Source organism: Rhinoderma darwinii, chromosome 10 (genome assembly GCF_050947455.1).
Source record: "Rhinoderma darwinii isolate aRhiDar2 chromosome 10, aRhiDar2.hap1, whole genome shotgun sequence".
Classification (NCBI taxonomy): domain Eukaryota; kingdom Metazoa; phylum Chordata; class Amphibia; order Anura; family Rhinodermatidae; genus Rhinoderma; species Rhinoderma darwinii.
The window spans coordinates 30,930,998-30,950,717 of NC_134696.1; the positions used below are offsets into that span (position 1 = coordinate 30,930,998).

General features: G+C 43.3%; 1 protein-coding gene across 4 annotated transcripts; it reads right to left on the reverse strand.

Annotated features, from left to right (window-relative positions):
- Nucleotides 1-1,751: 1,751 nt before the first annotated feature.
- Nucleotides 1,752-14,994, reverse strand: LOC142661942 (GDH/6PGL endoplasmic bifunctional protein-like). 4 transcript variants are annotated; one of them, XM_075839682.1, is made up of 6 exons: nt 14,867-14,994; nt 11,266-11,351; nt 9,306-9,951; nt 8,132-8,249; nt 6,469-6,738; nt 1,752-4,560 (listed from the first exon to the last, which is right to left on the reverse strand). In XM_075839682.1, the coding sequence occupies exons 3-6, from the start codon at nt 9,930-9,932 to the stop codon at nt 3,206-3,208; spliced, it is 2,370 nt and encodes a 789-aa protein (XP_075695797.1). In that variant the 5' UTR covers nt 9,933-9,951; nt 11,266-11,351; nt 14,867-14,994; the 3' UTR covers nt 1,752-3,205. The 4 variants fall into 4 exon arrangements, with proteins under 4 accessions (XP_075695797.1, XP_075695798.1, XP_075695799.1 ...); XM_075839683.1 differs by having other exon boundaries at nt 14,860-14,994; XM_075839684.1 differs by lacking the exon at nt 14,867-14,994 and adding an exon at nt 14,797-14,840.
- Nucleotides 14,995-19,720: the final 4,726 nt, after the last annotated feature.

Below are 19,720 nucleotides of genomic sequence, written 5' to 3' on the forward strand. Positions count from 1 at the left end.
AGTTTAAAATTATTGCTGACAAAGTATTAAAAAGTTTAACACGTGCGTTTATTACATCCTGGAATATTGGCACCCCCTAGTGGTTGGAGGGTAGGAGTGATTCTGTAGACGGATTTGAAAGTGGCTGGAATGGGGCTGAGCAGCAATACCCCGGCACAGCTAATGGACAATAGTAGCCCTGTTTCTTAAAAGAAGCCGTTATGTTTCCTAGTCTCATACAACATGTCTAACAAGGTGAATTCCTTTTTTTAATTCGAAGCCGGTCTAGTGATAAGCTGATCGCTGCAGGTCCGGCTACTCTTACTCCTGACTCTCAGCTGTTCTTGCCTGGCGAGGCCACACCTGGCACCTAGCAGTCGCCAACCATGTAATACATGGATGGACTTAGACTGCTAGAGGGGAGGCCTCCCTTATTCAGGAGGGGCCCAAACCATTCTCAGCCTGCCTCTGCTTACCGGTCAGATAAGTTAGAAGGTAGAGCAGAGTTTTTAGAAGAAAATGCGTGAAGTTGGGTTGGCTGGGCATCGGAGAGCTGCAGGATATAATTATAAAATGTACAATAATTAATATTTATAAAATAAAAAACAAGAGTGCAGCATTGTTTTCTTGCAGGGCTGGAGTCCTGGGCTTTAATCTGACCAAGGACAACATCTGCATGGAATGTGTATATTCTCCCCGGGTTTGCATGGGTATCCTCCCATACTCCAAAAACATACTGATAGGAAGCCTATTAACTTATGAAATTGGCCCTAGTGTGTCTGAGAGCAACTGACGTGTATGATGATCATTTCTGTACAGCGCTTGAGAATATGTTGGCGGTATATAAGCAACATATACGTTGATTATATAGTAGGTTCGATTCTAACCCAACGCCCCAGTGATGCAGAGTCCCCGTGTTGCCTATAATTACTATTTTGGCCTTGACAAACTGACTGAAATATTACAAAGTTTAACAGCCTTGGTTTTTGAACAAGTAGTGAAGCAGCACCACCTTGTGGCAGAAGAGTGTAACTGATACATCGGACTTGGAGAAAATATAATTTGTCAAGTTGGAGTAAATATTTCCTGAACCTAGGGTAAAAATCATCAATAGTGTCAAAAGAGGCATGAATTTCTCATTAACAACTATGGGCCTAAATGATCCAAATGGGGAATGCTGCATAATTTGTATTATATATCTTGCTGCGCATGTCACATACATTTCTCTTCCTTACCCCACCTCGTAGCTGGTATACACCTATAACTTGGTGCAGGTCTTTAATATGTTGGAGACATTTGATGCAACACTTTAAGACACCTGAGCAGGGCCGGATTTACATATAGGGACAGTAGACCTATGCCTATAGGTGACCGTCGGTGTAGGACACTTGCTGAAGGGATAATTTACATAATACACTGAATAGTGTGTATATTCATATGTAAATCATATGTTTCTAAATATTAACTAGGCACTCACAAGAGGAGGTAAGTAAGGGGAAGACTGCAGAGGGCGCTAGATAATGTCAGAACCGCACCGCAATTTTGTGCTTTATATCGTAGGAGTAGACAAATATTTTAAAGCCATAAATGACTTAAGGTGTGGCCTACTTGATGGGTGGAGTCTACGGCGCCAGACAATCTGTACCTACAGACTCCTGAAATGTCGGTGACGTTATATATGGGAGGATGTGTCTCCTACTATAAATTATTAAGAAAACTCACGCGTTCCATCAATGATATTCCTTCCAAATGCAAAAACACAATAGTCAAAATTTGACTTGAAAATATTTTTTTTCCAATTTATTCAGGTACAAACTACACACAGACTCACATATTACAAAAAGAGGATCTGCCGATGAAAAAAAATTTATTATAAGGGTATGTTCACACATGGCGTTTCCACAGCTTTTTTTTTTTTGTGTAAAAATAACAGGAAAATATCTTACTGCCTTTGTTTTATTTTTTGAAGAAAAAAAAAAGAAGAAAAAACAATGGCAAAAATGTGCAGAAAAATAAACAAAAGTGCCACAAGTGAAGTCAACTGGAGAACATTGTACCATTCATTTGTGGATTCTCCTTTCGCCAGTAGAATCAAAAACCTGAAATATTCAGTAGTCATTATCATTCAGTGGTCCACTTCAAAATCAGCACATGAGCAGAAACAAGAATGCTCAGGCCATTCAGCTCATTATATGTAATCCCATAGGCAAACAACATTAAAGTGTAGCTCTAGTTTTGGGCCTGTTCACATCTGCATTGGATGCTCCGTTAGGGGTCCCCATCGCAGATGTGGCCAAAAATACCGGAAACAATAGCAGAAATCACAGACAGCTCAACGGAACCCATTAAAGTCAAGGTGTTCTGTCGGTCGCCGGTATGGTCCGCCGTACAACAGAACCGGCGCTTTCGGTATTATCATTGTTCTGCTCCGCTGACTGAGCAGAACAACGGAAACACCAACTCAGACATTAACAGGCCCTAAAACTTTTGTCATGTCATTATAGATTCATGTCAAAAAGTTTAATCATAGGGGGTTCACAGGGGTTACCAGTTGCTATGTAGCGACCCCAGTGGTCTTCAAAGCAAAAGTGGGCAGTGCATTGATCTTAGTGATCTTTGGACATCCTTGGAGAAGGGGTTCCCACCATATACTTGAATGGGGCCGCAATGAAATACAAGGAATGCCCATTGATTACAATGGACAATGTGTAATATTTACTAGTAAAACGTTTGCAACTAGATAGAATGTCATTCTTCTGTGAGAACACATAGGTGAGGGCAAAAATGTTCAGATACTTATATATTTGACTAATAACTTCCAAATATAATAGGGGGCATATCAATATAAAGCAGTATAAATTTTTACATCCAAGTTTACATGGATTTACATTTACATAGTCCAGGCAATTCTACCCAGTTCTTTCCAGTATTGTGGAGCTTCCATACTATATGCATGAGTCCCAGTGAGGTTCCCATTGAAGATCAATTGGGGGCAGTAAAGTTACCTTAGTACCAAGGAGAAGTTATGCAGAAGTAAAAAAAAAAAAAAAAAAAAAAAAAAGGCTTTCAAAACTTCAGTGTTCACTAATGTTGTGCGCGAATGGGAGTTCAAAAACATTTTAATCCCGTCTATCCTAAAATACAGTACCAGAAGATAAGCCCTCCCTCTGCAAAGTGTGAACGGGACCAAATATAAGGCACTTGGGGATGAGAGTGTCAAGGCATTTTATCTAAACATGGCATCATAATCAATGTACCAGACCAACTGGCCAGAAGCGGGCTTTACACCAAACACTGGCCATTTATTGGGCTGACTCCCTGCTCGGCTGATCAGTGTAATAATATCATGCTTCCCTTTACCTAAGACAAGAACAAGAACTCTCTGGGCTTTATTGATGAGTGGGAGGCTAAGACTCATCCTGTTTATGGGTTTTAATGGACTTTCTGAGAATACCACAAGTTTATCTCCTGTGATGCCATCCTGGGAACCAGGGAAGATGGAGGCTGTGTGGCCGTCATTACCCAAGCCCAATAGCACCAGGTCGAAGCTTGAATTGCTGACAAGAGCAGAGATTTCTTGTGCATAGTCCTTCGTGCCATTGTCCTCCTCAGCACAGAGTCTTTGGTTCTTGTACACGGGCATGGGGTGTATATTCACATAGGGGACCCTCACATGCTGCAGGAGATGCCGCTCAAGGCTACCAAAGTTAGAGTCTGTGTCTGTGAATGGCACACACCTCTCATCAACCATCCACAGATGGGTATGTTTCCAGGGGAACCCGTAGTGGTGCTTAGACAACCTTTGAAACAAAGCAACAGGACTCGAGCCTCCAGAGAGGGCCAAGTGGAAAGTTCCTTTGCTCTTGACGGCCTCTTCCGCGGCTGTTTGTATATCTTGTGCTAATTTTTGTATGAGTGGCTCTGCCCAGTTAGACACCATGGTGTTGCCAAGGAAGATGGACTGGGCAGAAGCAAATGCATTTGTTTTTTGGTCCATACCCATAATCTCTAAATGCTCATTTGTAAGGAAACGTAGCCCCCTCTGTTCTATTACAAAGTCTAGCAAAGTCCCGGTTTCGGATCCTCCTGGGTAGATCCTAGGTGTCCCGTTGGCCAGACTCTCCAGAAGCCGAGTCCAGAACCTCCAGGACGCTAGCAGGTTCTTTGTTGTGACGAAGGACCCCTTTCTTCCACGATAAATATTCGATATCAGCACAGTATAAGCATCTCTTTCTTGAATTGGACGGTGTACGTAGAAATCAGAGATAGGTTGACCAAAAAAAGAGATGTTTGGGACTTCTGATGCTTCCTCCCATTGGCTGAAGGGAAGGCTTGGCTTAAAAAGACTCCGTGTTACTAGAACAGCTGGAAAATTCAGGTCCCCATTTCCAATGTGGAAGACGATCTGTTTGGGTTGACATGAACTTTTTACAGTTTCTTCCTTAGATTCTTTTTGGACACAAAAAGAATTATCTTTAAAGACCACTCTGACATAAGATGTCCTCTCGTCCAAATCTTTTCCAGATACCAGGAGAAAGGGCACTCCTTCCCATCGAGCATTGTCAATGTAAACAAGGACACCTTTAAAATGTAGATTAAGAGTCAAAACATCAATGCCTCAAACACAAGTACAATATATTTCTTAAAGAGGACCTGTCCGCTCTCCTGACATGTCTGTTTTAGTAATTGCTTTTATTCCCCAGGAAACAACAATTCTGAAGCATCTTTTGTTAAAAGGCTACATTGTGCCATTCCTCTGTTGTTCCTCCTGGAAATATATGAATAAATAAGACATCTGGGTGTTACCATTCCCATTGGCAATGGTGCGTGTCCCTACCCACTCTAAACTGTATAATCAGTGCCAACTGTGTCAGACAGTGTAGGGACACATTCTTTGACAAGGGAAATGGTAACGCCCAGTTGTGAACTTATCCATAAGTTTCCAGGAGGAATAACAGAGGAAAGGCACAATGCAGAGTTCATTAAAAGCACGGTTATTTCATGGAAAGTTTACTAAATTCTGCTACAGACATGTACGGAGAGCTAAAAGGTCCTCTTTCAAGTGCATCTGTCACAAATGGTTATATGAAAGCGGCTTATAAAGAGGTAAACAAGCAGGCACACACTGCATAGCTCCGCCGAAAACAAAGTTTGTCGGGCTACACTGCTACCACCTACTCATTTAATTAGTCATATATACGATGAAGGGCGAGGGAATCCCCTCCTATCTCCAGGTAATAGGCTCAAGAGTTTAGGTCAATTATATGTATTCCCATTTATTTCAAGGAAGGGGCGGTAGTAGTGTGCAGTTACCCATTTTCCCCTTCAGAGGCTATATAGTGGGAACACGTAGCTCCCACTATTAACCCTTTTTCGACATACTTTTCATGCACTTTAAAAACCATATTTAGTATTTATGGTCTGTAGTGTATTTTAGGACTATTCCTATAAGGCAGGATCTGAATACAGGTAATTGTTTCTACACTACATTGTTGTACTACATATATTTGCATTGTGGTCACACTGGACCGTGACGCAAGATCTTCTACATGATCAGATATCAGAGCACACACGGATATCACAAGGAAAGCTCGCTCAAATAACTAGGACTTTTTTTTCTTTTATATTTAGTAATTTCTTCCGGTTTCTTGCTGGGGACTGTTCTTGAGAAATTCTGTACAAATAGAGATGAAGAAACATACAGTAGGCGGGCTAGTAGATTTAAAAGAAATACTATCAGCATTCAGATAATATATATGGAGCTGCATGGAATTTCCTCTCCATGCCCTGAGACTACAAAGTACTAGTACTGTTAATGATAGCACAATGTCCGTGAATGGGAAGCAGACTACAGGCGGCCTGAGCCCTTAGACTGACAGCTATTCCTCGCCATCCCTCCAGAAACATGCACGCGTGGCCAAGCATGCACGCTTACTCATTGGTGAAAGGGGAAGAGGTTGCTACCAGGCATCTTTGGCCGAACAAAGGATCAGGAATGCTAAAATCCAACATACCCGATCTTTCTTTCCCCCAAAATCTGCCGTCGGGGGGAGTCGGGATACCCCCACACACATTAGATGGTCAACTGGTCCTGCTGAAAGCAGCGGGCTTGGATAACTGATTTAACATGTATGGGCACCTTTATATAACAGCCTATGTATGTTGACAGGATGACAGGAGTGCTACAGATAATTTAAGCTCCATGTGGCTGCCCTGTAAGGTATCGTGTGGTTGCGGCAAAAACACTTGTGTGCCAAAAAAAGTCATGACTATGTGATCCTTCTTGGCCAATCGAGAAGTGCCGTAGTTAGCATATGGTGCCCACTTTCAAATTCCCAGTAACAAGAATTCATGGCACCGTTCCGCAGGTCCAACAGCACCATAAGCATCTTATGCATGCTCTTTACTAAAAGGAGTCTGTTTGATGACAGATTCTCTTCAAAATGTATCATCGGTGAACTATAGAGAGGTTTTATAATAGCAACTCACCCGCAAACGTCTGTGTGTTGGTGAAATAATTTTGGTTTGTCTCCATTTCCTCTCTCACCTGCGGCAAGTAGTTCTGATACTGACCAACGACTGCACTGTTGTGCTCTGGGGGCTGAAGGGAACCCAGTAATTCTAACTTCGCTCTGAGGACATCATCCGAGTTACTGAGGTTGCGGGGAATTTCCATGGCAACAGAGGTCAAAATTTCTGTCAAGTGGTTCTGGATAACGTCCCGTATAACACCGTATTCTTCATAAAAGCTGGTGCGACCTGAACGGTAAAGAGAATTCATATTTACAAAGGGCTTTTTCACTACTTTTTTTTTTCATTGCAATGCTGCGGCCTTGTAATTTTGTCCCCTGACTATAGTTTAAATAATTTTATTTAACTAAATCAGCTTTACGCTGTATTTTTTATATTGTGGTTTACAATATTTTACAAATGCGCAATGAAAGCATTAAAAGTTTGTACATTGCTTCTGTGTTCGAGGCATCCTAAGCCTCCTCAATACCCGCCCCATTCTCTATTAGATTACGTCTCAATGCGAGCACGATTTTATTTTCATTCATGTTATCCCTCAGTGCCATTATCACTGTAGATACCATCTTTGCGGGGCGCACGGGCACTGAGGGATAACATGAATGAAAATAAAATCGTGCTCGCATTGAGGCGTAATCTATCAAAGAACGGGGCGGGTATTGAGGAGGCTTAGGATGCCTCAAACAGAGGCGCAATAAACTTGCGCAAAATATTGTAGGTTACTGCGCATACGTCGGCGCACGGGGAAGAAGATGTCATTCAGAAGAAATGAAGCAAGAAGACCGGAAGAGGAGCTTGTCCGGAATTCAGGATTGAAGAAGACCGAACGAGACGTCAGTGGAAGAAAAAGCTCAGACGGTGGCGGAGTCACGTGACACTAGACGGAATTAGAAGACATCTGCAACTTTGAGACGGTGAGTATATTTAAAAAATACTTGAATAAATATTTAATAGGTATTGCTTGATTGTTTTTCAAAAGTGGACAACCCCTTTAAAGATCTCCAGTCAAGTAATTTAATGTTATGGCCCGAAAGTAATAATAGGTGGGCTTGGAAACATGTCCTGCATTTAAAGGGTTCTATATTTTAATATGATGGTGATGTGCAAGCATCCAACTGAGAAGGACATTAGGGGGATGAGAACAGTCCCAGCAATACTCGCTGGCTGAGAGCAGTTTACTGACGGGACTCCCAGTTCTCCCCCCTCATGTCCTTTTCAGATGGATACCTCTTTTTACAGTGGCTAATCTATTAAAGCAGTTTGGTCCTCATAGACACTCACATGGTAACACTTTCTTAATGGCACACGTGTAATCTGGCACATCGGTACCATTATTTGTGAACAGGGTTGTCTATTGGAAAAAGGGTCAGATTTTTTTTTTTTTTAGAGAAACAGCACCACACTTGTACATAATGAGGCTGAACTGCAATACCAGACAAAACCTATGGACAAAAGTGGCACTGTTTAAAATCTCAGACAACCCCTTCCATTAGCCTTTAATGGGCTCAATGTCACCTAGCTGCCTGGGATGACCATTATACAACCAAGTTGGTGCCACTCGCTATGGCTCAGTTTTCTCCAAAACAAAAAGAAGGAGTGAAAAATGTAATACGTTTCCAAATACCTTTTGCATCAACTGTTTCCTTCATTACAATCTCCACTCTCTCGACATGGTGTCTGTTCCATATCAGATCTAGGTGTTTTTGGTGCCGTCGCCGGAAAGGAAGAATCTGTTGAACAGTCTACAATAAAAACAGTTAAAGATCTTGTTGGCAAATATTTGCCATTCCTGAGGATCCCTGATCTCATTTTTACCTCAAAGAAGTTTGTTGTAGAGGAGACGTAGTATTCTATAATTCTTGGCTAGCACTATATTCTGGTTTAGGTCCTGGTCGCATCACGTTTTTGTCTTAAATTTAGCATGTACGCCAGGAAAGCTCCTGATGTACAAGCCAAGTGTGACCATAGGGCTCCATTAGCCCGACGGAGGCCAAAAGAATATCCTATTGGCCTTGGTCAGGCTGGTATGCGTCGGTATACGTTCCTTGGTTTTATTAGGTATGGAATAGCGTAGTAGAACAGGATCCCTTTAAAAATGTATATTGCAGGGTACGATTTTTTATATTTTAAAACATGAAAGCCTATGGGTGACGTATGCATCTTGAAAAGCTCATGGCGTATCCGTTAAATGGATTCCATAATAATCTACGGGTGACTGATGCCACTGTTAGGTATACGTTTCAGCCTACATTTAATGTTTACGTTGGGAGCTTTTACCAGCCAAAAAATCGTGATGTGAACAGGACCTTAGATGTATAGACACTTCTGCTACGGAAAGGCTGTGTAATTGTTCTATAAATCTGTGAATTTTACCCCAAAATCAGACATATCTCTTTCAGGAAACATTCACTGGGGTTAAACTGCTGCGGAGCTTCCCATAAAATGTGGCCGTCACTGGGGTCATTGATCCCATGTACAGTTCTGTGTCTACTTGTTCCCATACCGCAGGTGCTCGGCAACCACATGTAGAGTCTCTGTTACATGGATCATTAACAAAGGTTTGGTGAACCTGCATAAATATATTAAGAAACTGCTTACATAGCAATCACCGTATATGAAGGAATGTCCCAATAATATTCACGTAGGGCTGTCAATGTCCTATCCCTTGCGCTACAAATCCATCAACCGACTACAGGCGGCTGTGTACAGTAGAGGTCAAGGGACTCTAGTCTACAGGCGGTCATAAAATACAGCGCAGCAAGTGGTAATACGAAATATTATTGCTGGCGATATCTCACCTGTTTTCCTAAGTAATGGTCAACCCTGTAGATCTCTTCTTCTCTGAAGTAGGTCTGCATAACACTGGCCAGCTTCTCTGCAGACTCATAGTCATGACCGAAAGGTTTCTCCAGCACTACCCGCAGCCACGCACCGGGAGGCGGCCGACAGCTGCCATTGATGTTTTGTGCTATATCGGCATACGCAAACGGTGGAACTGACAAATAGAATAGTCTGCCGGCCTCATGAAGTCCCTCTTCAGCCAATGAAGTCAATATGTCCCGATGCAATGCTGTATAATTTTCGGCAGTCTTTAGCTGTCTGTAACGGGTAAGTTTTAAAAACTGGTCTTTGACAAGGGCACACCTATCTGGGTTAACTTCCGCAGGACACTTCAGAGACTTCAGAGCATTAAACAGTATTGTCTCAGCCTTTTCTGGTGGAGTCAGAGCAGCTCCATGGAAGCTAAAACTATGGCCACTACTGACCTCGTTTAGATACAACTGGAAGAGACCCTGCCACAGATATTTCTTAGCCAAGTCACCAGTAGCCCCAAGGAGTACAACAGATATATGTCCTTTGCTTTCTTTACAAAAGACTGCAACAGCGCCAACTAGGAGGAAGCAATACAGGGCTCTCAGCTGCATCGTGACAGGCGATTATCGACTGAAAGACAAAAAAATATATATCAAGAAGAGTCTTGGGCTTCGTTCACATCTGTGTTGGAGGCTTAGTCATAGATCCGGTCAAAAATGCTGGACAAAATAGCGCAGCATGTAAAACGATGGACACCATGACGGAACTCCAATGGAACCCATTAAGGTCAATGGGTTCTGTCGGGCGCCGATGCTGTCCATCATGCAACGGATCTGGTGCTTCCAGTATTTTCGTTGGTCTTCACCTATGACAGAGCAGAGCAATGGAAATGCCGAATGCAGACGTGAATCAGGCCGTATTGGAACATTTCTCATTATAAAAGAACAGTGATGGCATTTTAAAGTAGAGACCTAGTTTTATATATTATATGAAATCATTGAGTTATAATTCACCAATATTAGCAGTCTGATAGCAATCTGCCGATCACCACTGCACTGTCAAATAAATATAGGGAAATTTATGGCAGCCCGGGTTCTGTAAACGGACCAATCAGAAAGGCTGTCAACGGATCATCAACGGAGCGTGACTGAACAAACAGGTTGGCATAAATGGCGTCCAAATGTATGGTCGTGCTTGCAGGGCATATATAGGGAACTCTCCAATACCCGGCATATTAACTCCTGCATAACTCTTAATTGTAAAGGGAGCAGCTCAGACAGTAACATTATTACATAAAGTGCATATAATATATCATATTGAAGTGGTAGAGCGCTGGTTACAGAAGCCTATATTTTGTTATGGCACAACAGGTACAGAATGTGGTATAACAGCTGCTGCCTCTGATTTAGGCTACATTTACACATACATCTTATGGCCGCAATCCAGACTCCCGATGGCCCTACAGAACCAAACTTAGATCCATGGAACCCCAGGGGATCCGGGTCATGCGGCCATAATATATATGTTACAAATATGGCCGTATTACATAAATAATGCAAAACCCAGGAAGCTTAAATTAAACCCAGGAAGGAAAATTAAAATCCCCAAAAATCTAAGTAACAACCCTGGGTAGAGTACAGAGATTTTTTTTTTCCCCTTGATATTGTTCTCTTTGCTCCTACTAGTAAAGGAAAATATATCAGGGACCTGCTGTATGTGCTGTATTCACAATATATAAGACAAGGTTCACTAAAAGATGAACGTCCACTTTAAGTACACAGCGGATATGGAATGTAATATGAAGAATATGATCATCTGGCAGTTTTGGGACAATGGCTGCAGCTAATTTGACCTGCTATATCTCTTTCTTACTAAGCCAGTCCTCTATCCACCTCCTGCAAGTTTCTAGGCAGTTATCCATGATCTGCAATGTCAGCCGCTTACCTTGTCTGCTGAAATGATTCAGGATCCTCATGCAGAGACTGGTGTGTGTGCACAAGAGCAGCGCAGCCAGAAAACATGCAGACGATCTGTAAAACCGTGAAAAAGACAGTTCAAGGACCCTCCTGTTAATCATTACAGCAGAAAACTTTACGCAAGGATCAAGCAGAAAATAAATCTCTTCCTGGTAGTGAGAGCCCAGAATTTCCGGACATCCAAACTATTACCAAACTGTTCTCTATAGGAAACCTGTCAGAATGTGGGGAAGGAACCAGGGAGATAAAAGGGATTTGCAAACAGAAATATAAATTCAATCACAACAAAGTTACAACACAACCTTCACTGGAAACCTGAAAGTTCTACAGTCCTGCAGCAGTCCTGGAAAATGCGGACTGCTCACCCGACAGTAGATATGGACCCCATGTATACTTATTGGGGTGGGAGTTTAGCCAGATTTTATTTTAAACTGAGAAATCTATTTTGGATTCAATTTATCTTTAATTTGTTGAGAATAAAACAACATTTTTTTATATTATTAGGCACAATATGGATGATGAGAATACGTGTGCATTCTGCGCTTGCATTAACTTTAGGCCATTTGCACATGGAGTAATATGAATCTGTGTAGTAGAGAGTCATAAATCAGCGCCCATAGAAATCCTTGTGCCCCTACTGTACCTACGTGTGCCTACTATGTAATATGAAGGCACACAGGGTGGCATGTACCATCACATTCTGTATTATGGAGGTATTCTCCTCCGGAAACATTGCTTCTAGGGGGGGACATGGTGCAGCACAGAGGCACCATACAGTGGCACTCGTAATACGGAACCGTAGGGCCTGTGCTACAGACCATGAGTTTGCAGTGTGCATGAGGCCTTAAAGAGGTATTCCCAGAATCGACAATTATTACCAATCGATGGAATAGGTAATAATTGTCTGATCACTGGGGAGCCCCACTAATCGCAATAACGGGGGGTCCTGAACCCCCGGTTTCTTCTCACTGCTTGACCGCAGTGTGGAGGACATTGAATTGAGTGGTGTTCGGGCATGCGGGCTGCCGCTTCATTCAAAGTCTATGGGAATAATGGAAACAGCTAAGTACAGCGTTTGGCTGTTTCCATCAGTCCCATAAACAGTGAGGCGGAATGGGGGGATTACAGGTATCAAATCTGGTATGTATTGGTGGCAACTGACAAGAGTCCTTACCCTTGTGGAATTCCCCTTTAAATCTTGTGACTTTGCAACAAGTAGTTGAATATATCCTTGGAATTTTTCATCTGGAATCCAGAGTTCCCTACATTCACCACGCAGTACCAGCCTGGACGACAGCCCATAGCACAGAAATATTTCCAACATTTCTCAGTGTGAGTGTTGTACAAGACAGTTCCCCCGCACAGCAATGCTGAGAGAGCAGATACAGACTGCTGCTCGGATAATTCATAGCTGCAGGATGTGGTGGTTACAGATAAACAGAGAAGTCCACGCTTACTACTCTGTACTATGCATTACGGGTGTCCTGTACAATGCACAAAGCTAAAGAGGGGGGACAGGTGCGAACCTGAGCGCCACTGCAGTCGCTGGAGTCTTTTTTTTTTTTTTTTAACAATTGCAAGACCCTTTAAAAAAATTTTTTATTATAACCATGGGTTAATGCTAAGAAAACGTTGCAAAAATGTGTATTTTCTTGAGGCGTTTTCGGAGCCGATTTTCCATTGACACGATGAAAAACGCCTCAAAAGAAGCTTCACATGAAAAAAAGCTTCACTGTCCGCTTGAAAACAGTTCCGTAATTTTCAGCCACTTCTTTTGCTACGTGTGAACAGACCCTAAAGGCTATGTCCACCTTTGCAAACAAGAGTTTGTATTGCTCCAACGCACCTAAAATAAAAAATGCAATAGGTTTTGATTTAAAATATTCTTCCGTTTTGTGTCTACAGCTCCTGAGCAGGCTTATGCGCTTCCATGGCTATAGACTGGTGTACTGGGACTGCTGTGCTTCTTGATTCAGGACAATTGTCATTACTGAACGGATAGGTTTTTACCTCCTAACTTAAATAGTAAGGCCCCGCACACAACTGTATTTTTCATCTGTAATTACGGACCCATTCATTTCTATTGGCCACGGACACCTTTCCGTATTTTTACAGATGGGTGTCCGGGCTGAAAAAAAATGATAGAACCTGTCCTATTCTTGTCCGTAATTACGACAGGGACACTCAGGCATATGGGTGCTTCCATAAATACGGACGGCTATGGATGTGCAGGCGTAAACCGTCCGTATTTACGGAAGCGTTGCTATGCAAGACGTTGGTGACATTTGCAGCCTCCCTTTTTTCACGGATCCGTATATACGGATCAAATACGGATGCACTATGGACCGTAGAACACAGTTTATGGGATCTTGGAACCGTCGGTAAATCATGCAGCCCCAAATGCAGGACACATGATAAACGGCACCTTCAGACGTGGCGGATTGGCTGTGCAGATTCCGCCATCACAAATCCACAGCAATTTACAGTACAACACAAGTGGCTGGGATTTTCAAAGCCTCATCCACATTTAGTGGATTTTCAATTCAGCGTCATGCTTATTCTGTTGCGGAGAAGCAGTGGATTTTCACCGTGGATTTCCGCCTTACAATGCATGGGCTGAAAACTGCGGCTAATCCGCAACAAAATCTGCATGCAACATATGCGAATTCACAGAATAATCCGCAGTAGACGTTGTCCGACACGTCTGAAAGCGCCCTTATCAACACGTGCTGACTGGTGGACTTTCAGGACAACTCAAGGACTTGAACCACCAGTACAGTAAAGACTTTTTCTTTTATTTTTGGAGGAATTGCTCCTTAAAAGGGGTTTTACCATTAGGACAAACACTGTTCATAGGCCATGGGAGTATGGATGTCATAGAGGACGACACGGAGTGAGAGACCACCGAGTATTAGCTAGAACAGAGAGTTACTGCAAAGGGCAGCTCCAGAGAACAGTGTCATTTGAATGGGCTCATGTAATACCACATTTCTCCAGCAGGGGATGCTACAGGACAAACGTGCAATCCACAGATTTCCCCTGATCGCCAACTGATCCTGATTTAGACTTAGACTCTCCTTAGCAGACTTGTGATTACTCGCACCATAGAGGGTTATTTTGTGCTGTAAATATGGCTCCTATTTCTAGTTACAGGAAAAAACGGTAAATTCTAAAAATTACATTTAACGTTTAAAAGTTCTGCGACCTTTTGAGACACATTAAGTAAAAGAACACCAAAAATTTACCCGTAACCCACCCTGATCACCCCAAACTATACGTATATATCAAAACAACCATGACAGAAGGGGGAGGAGCTATTTTAATTGTGGTCGTTAATGGGTTAATAAATAGTGTGCTATCTGCAACCTGAAGCTCTCCAGCTATGGTGAAGATACAACTCCTAGCATGAAACTGTATGACTGTCACTGAATGCTGGGAGTTGTAGTTTCACACAGGTTGCAGAACACTGCCATTCTCTGGATACAGCAGCTGTCTATACCGAGTACAGCACCCGCCTTCTGTAACTGCTCCCCTCTGGTAAACCGGGGGGCTCCGCACTTACTACACACCTGTCGCTGCAGCGCCCTCTGCTGGCCGGCGTCTCGTTTTGTCATTCGCCTCTCCTTCATGTACAGACACGTCGGGGTGCACGTCTCATACACGCCTGTGGCTGCAGCGCTCTCTACAGGCGGATGTAGAAAGTAAAGCTGCAGCTCTCAGGGGTCCTCCTCTTCCGTCACATCATGTGACTGACTCGGATATTTGGTTTCATAGGCGGGCGTATTGCCGGAAGTGAAGGACGAGTTATAGTGCAGCATACATTATAATGACGCTGCTGTACTTATTATATACTGAGTAGTCAGTATATGGTCTAGTCACAAGAGCTAGCATCTAATGGAACTATTCAGATACATAGTTTTTTTTTGTGATAATTTATAAATATTGCATGGACTTAGGTTGTAGTCAGAAACTAGTTTTCATTGCTGAAGACGCTCCAAAACTTTAATTGTTATTAAAGGATAAATGGATACAAATTTATGTACTAATATTCTATGTCAAAAGTAAATCAACTTCCTAATATGCCTTCTGTCAAAAATCTGAACACATTTGTTCCTATTCACCCTACCCCTGGCCGGCCGGAAGTTCTGCTTTTCAGCCTAGTGTTTTTTTTGCTTCGACACACACTCGTTCGTTATTATGGAGACAGACCATCCTATTGGTCCACAGCCTCGTGCCCGCGCAGAAAATTTAGTGTCCCTGGAAAACCCCTTTAAACTCTTCCATTCAAAGGGGTTCTCTTAGGCTGGGTTCACACGACCTATTTTCAGGCGTAATTCAGGCGTTTTACTCCTCGAATTACGCCTGAAAAAACGGCTCAATTACGCCTACAAACATCTGCCCATTGCTTGCAATGGGTCTTACGATGTTCTGTTCAGACGAGGTGTAATTTTATGCGTCACTGTCAAAAGACGGCGCGTAAAAAGACGCCCGCGTCAAAGAAGTGCAGGACACTTCTTGGGACGTAATTGGAGCCGTTTTTCATTGACTCCATTGAAAAACAGCTCCAATTACGTCCGTAATGGACGCCGCGAAAAACGCGAGTACTTGCAATTACGTCTGAAATTCAGGAGCTGTTTTCGCCTGAAAACATCTCCGTAATTTCAGTCATATTTTACGTCTGCGTGTGAACATACCCTTAGACTTAACATCAATGTTCGGTCAGTGCGGCTCTGCATACCCTTCATTGTGTTGATCGGCAGGTGTCCCAAAGATCGGACTCCCACCGATCAAATATTGATGGCCTATCCTATATTATTATTTTGGTATTATAATAAATAAAATAAAAAAAGTTCCCATCTTGGGCACTTCTGGAACCCGCACCTATCTCTAGAATGGGGCCCCCAACCCCTGTCCTACCTTGTCTGACTCTCGCTGCTCCCCAGCCACTTACTGATGCCCATTCACTCAGCGAACTTGGCTGTTTCCGTTCATCAGTCAGTGGGCAGGGAGAAGTAGGAGCGGGACCAGGTAGGAACAGGGTCAGTGGACCCGTTCTAGAGATAAGTGTGGGACCTGCATCTATGAGACATTTATAGCATATCCTATAGATATGACGCAAATGTCCTAGATAGGAAAACTCCTTTAAGGTCGTTGAACCATATTTGCAAAATTGCAAAAAGGTGCCTGGTAATTTAGGACTGAAATACTATGGTTGTTAAGGGGTTAAAGAAGCAGTTCAATTAAATATTCCTAGAATTTCTATGGAAAATGGCACGTGCCGTGGTTTAACTTGAATCTTCTGGGCCCCAATGCAAAATCTGTAACCCCTACACGCACGCACGCACGCACGCACGCACGCACGCACGCACGCACACACACACACACACACACACACACACACACACACACTTCTGCAGCAATTCTATTGAATATAGCAGACTTTCTGCGGCAGCAAAAACGCACCATTTCCTGCATTTTTTTACTGCAGAAAATGGTGCGTATTTTGCTGCGTTTCATAATGTTGGGAGATGGTGACATCTCCGAAAAATGCAGCAATTCAGTCCACTTTCCGCAGCAGGAATTGACATGCTGCGGCCCGAAAAATACGCACCGCAGGTCAATTTCTGCGCAGAATATTTACGCATCATGTGGATGTGACTTGTTAAATGTCATCCAGTTTGCTGCTACTGTATTCTGTTGTGTTATTTTACGCAATTCCGGACGGAAACAAGGCAGCAATTCTGCTACGTGTGGACGAGCCCTAATACTGGTGTTTTCTCATGTGGCAGACAGGCACCAGGGCCCAAGCGTGAATGCTCCCTCAGAACCCCCTACAGCTATACGCCCTTGTGTAAGGGTATTTTCACACTGCTCATTTTCAGCCGTTTTTCGGGACGTAACCACGGGGGGAAGATACGGGGGGGCTGAACGCCTCCAAACATCTGCCCATTCGTTCCCACGGGGCATTTATTTATGTGGCCATTTGTAAAAACGGCTCCCCGTAAAAAATAAGTGCATGTCACTTCTTGAGCCGTGTTTAGAGCCGTTTTTCATTGTCTCAATAGAAAACTCTAAAAACGGGCGTAAAAAACGCATAAAAAAACGCTTGATGCATAAAAAACGGTTGAAATTCAGGGGCTGTTTTCCCTTGAACACAGCTCCGCATTTTGAGACGTTTTTTATTTTGTGTGTGCTCATACCCTAAGGGTATGTGCACACGCTTAACCAAAAACGTCTGAAAATACAGAGCTGTGTTCAAGGGAAAACAGCCCCTGATTTTTAGATGTTTTTTAATCAAAGTCGCGTTTTTCACGGCTGTTTTTGGAGATGTTTTTGTACCGAGTCAATGAAAAATGGCTCCAAAAACGTCCCAAGAAGTGACATGCACCTCTTTTTCGCGGGCATCTTTTTACGTGACATTTTTGGAAACGAGGCACAAAAAAATGCCCAGTCGGAACAGAACGCCGTTTTTCCCATTGAAATCAATGGGCAGATGTTTGGAGGCGTTATGCTTCCGTTTTTTCAGGCGTTTTTCGAGGCGTAAACCCCCCGAAATATGCCTGAAATCAGTCCGTGTAAACATACTCTAAAACAAAAGAAAATGCATCCACTGATTGTAACCTGAAAGCGATGCATAAGACGAGGGCTACATGGCAACTTTGGTCATGTGACATGAAGATCGCAATGCGACATCACAAGTAATTGTGAATGTGGTCACATTATGACACGCAACTTAAAGCGGCCGCAACATGAAAATTACTGAAAATGCAAACGTGGATATTTGTTCACAAGTCGCATGCACCCTTGCCTGCATAGACTTTAATGTAAGTCGGGTGCAACTGCAATTAATTTGCGACTTGTTGCCAATTTTCATTTTTTGGGTGTCCTTTAGATATCGCGAAGCCTGAATCTCTTAATACTCGAAACCAAATCACAAACTAAAATACTCGTACAACAGCAAGTCGCAAACAATTTGGTCTCATAACTTGTGTGCGACTTGTTTTTGCACGACCAAAGTCGCTGTGTAGCCCTAGCCTTATCCACGTTTTTGGCACAGATGTGTAAAAACACACCCATAGGCCTCATGCACACGACCGTGTAGATTTTGGCTCTTAATACACTGTGCCATATGCAATTGTATTGCAGGCTACATAGTTCCTTTGGTCGGCTAGCAACCCTGTAAGGCCTTATTCACACAGCGCAGTTTTGATGCAGTTTTTGAAACCACAACTAGGATTGGATCGTTAAGGGAGTGAAAGTATATAGGATAGATTCTATGTCTCCTTTTTTTGAATCCACACCTGGTTGTGGCTTCAAAAACTGCACCAAAACTGCACTGTGTGAATATACACTCACCCTGAGAATCTGTTCATTACATCTGAATGGGGTTTCTGCAGCATGTGCATGAATTTCTGCAGGCCTCGTTCACAGGAATTTTTGCAACAAATCTGCCACATGTGAATTGATACCAGGGGCATAGCTAAAGGCTCATGGGCTTTGGTGCAAAAATTCAACTTGGGCACCCCTACCCCTCCAACACCACCAGACCCCTGCGCGCCTATACCCAGCGAATTTGCCCAACAGCCCCCTTGAGCTGCCCCCACAGTATAATGCACCCACACAGTATAATGCCCCCACACAGTATAATGCTCCCATAGCTTTCCCATACAGTATAATGCCCCCATAGCTGCCCCATACAGTATAATGCTCCCCATAGCTGCCCCCACACAGTATAATGCTTCCCATAGCTGCCCCATACAGTATAATGCTCCCCATAGCTTCCCCATACAGTATATTGCTGCCCCCACACAGTATAAGGTCCCCCATAGCTTTCCCCACAATATAATGCCCCATAGCTGCCCCCACAGTATAATGCTCCCCATAGCTTTCCCCACAGTATAATGCACCCACAGCTGCCCCCACAGTATAATGCTCCCCATAGCTTTCCCCACAGTATAATTCCACCCATAGCTGCCCAATACAGTATAATGCCCCTCATACAGTATAATGCTCCCATAGCTGCCACCATATCGGCCCCCCTCCCATACCCAGTATAATGCCCCCATAGAAAAATAATAAAATAATTATTTAACTAGCCCCGTTCCCATGACAAGTGGAGGAGATCCTTCTCCTCCTTTAGCCTGTGCTCTGAGTGACTTGGCGAGACAGGCGCGATGACATCACTACATCGTGCCTGTCTGCGCCGAGCCGCTCATGGCTGACGGCAGAGTAAATGCTGGAGCAAGGAGCCGTCAGCTCCATGCTTCAGCGTTGAATTCAACTGTATCTGCGTCCTGAGGACGCAGATACAGTTGGAATCGGGACTTCGTGAGTGGCTCGCGATCCCCCGGAGGTATTGTGCTGTCTGTGTGTGCGGTGGAGAGGGGCGGCCTGTAATTTAAAAGCCCCGCTCTCCTCTCTCC

Coding starts and splice junctions, on each gene's coding strand:
- LOC142661942 (XM_075839682.1), bottom strand. CDS start 9,932: ATGCAGCTGAGAGCCCTGTATTGCTTCCTCCTAGTTGGCGCTGTTGCA. Junction 8,250..9,305: donor ACCATTACTTAGGAAAACAG/GTGAGATATCGC, acceptor TTTTTATTGTAG/ACTGTTCAACAGATTCTTCC. Junction 6,739..8,131: donor GGAAACAGTTGATGCAAAAG/GTATTTGGAAAC, acceptor TTTACCGTTCAG/GTCGCACCAGCTTTTATGAA.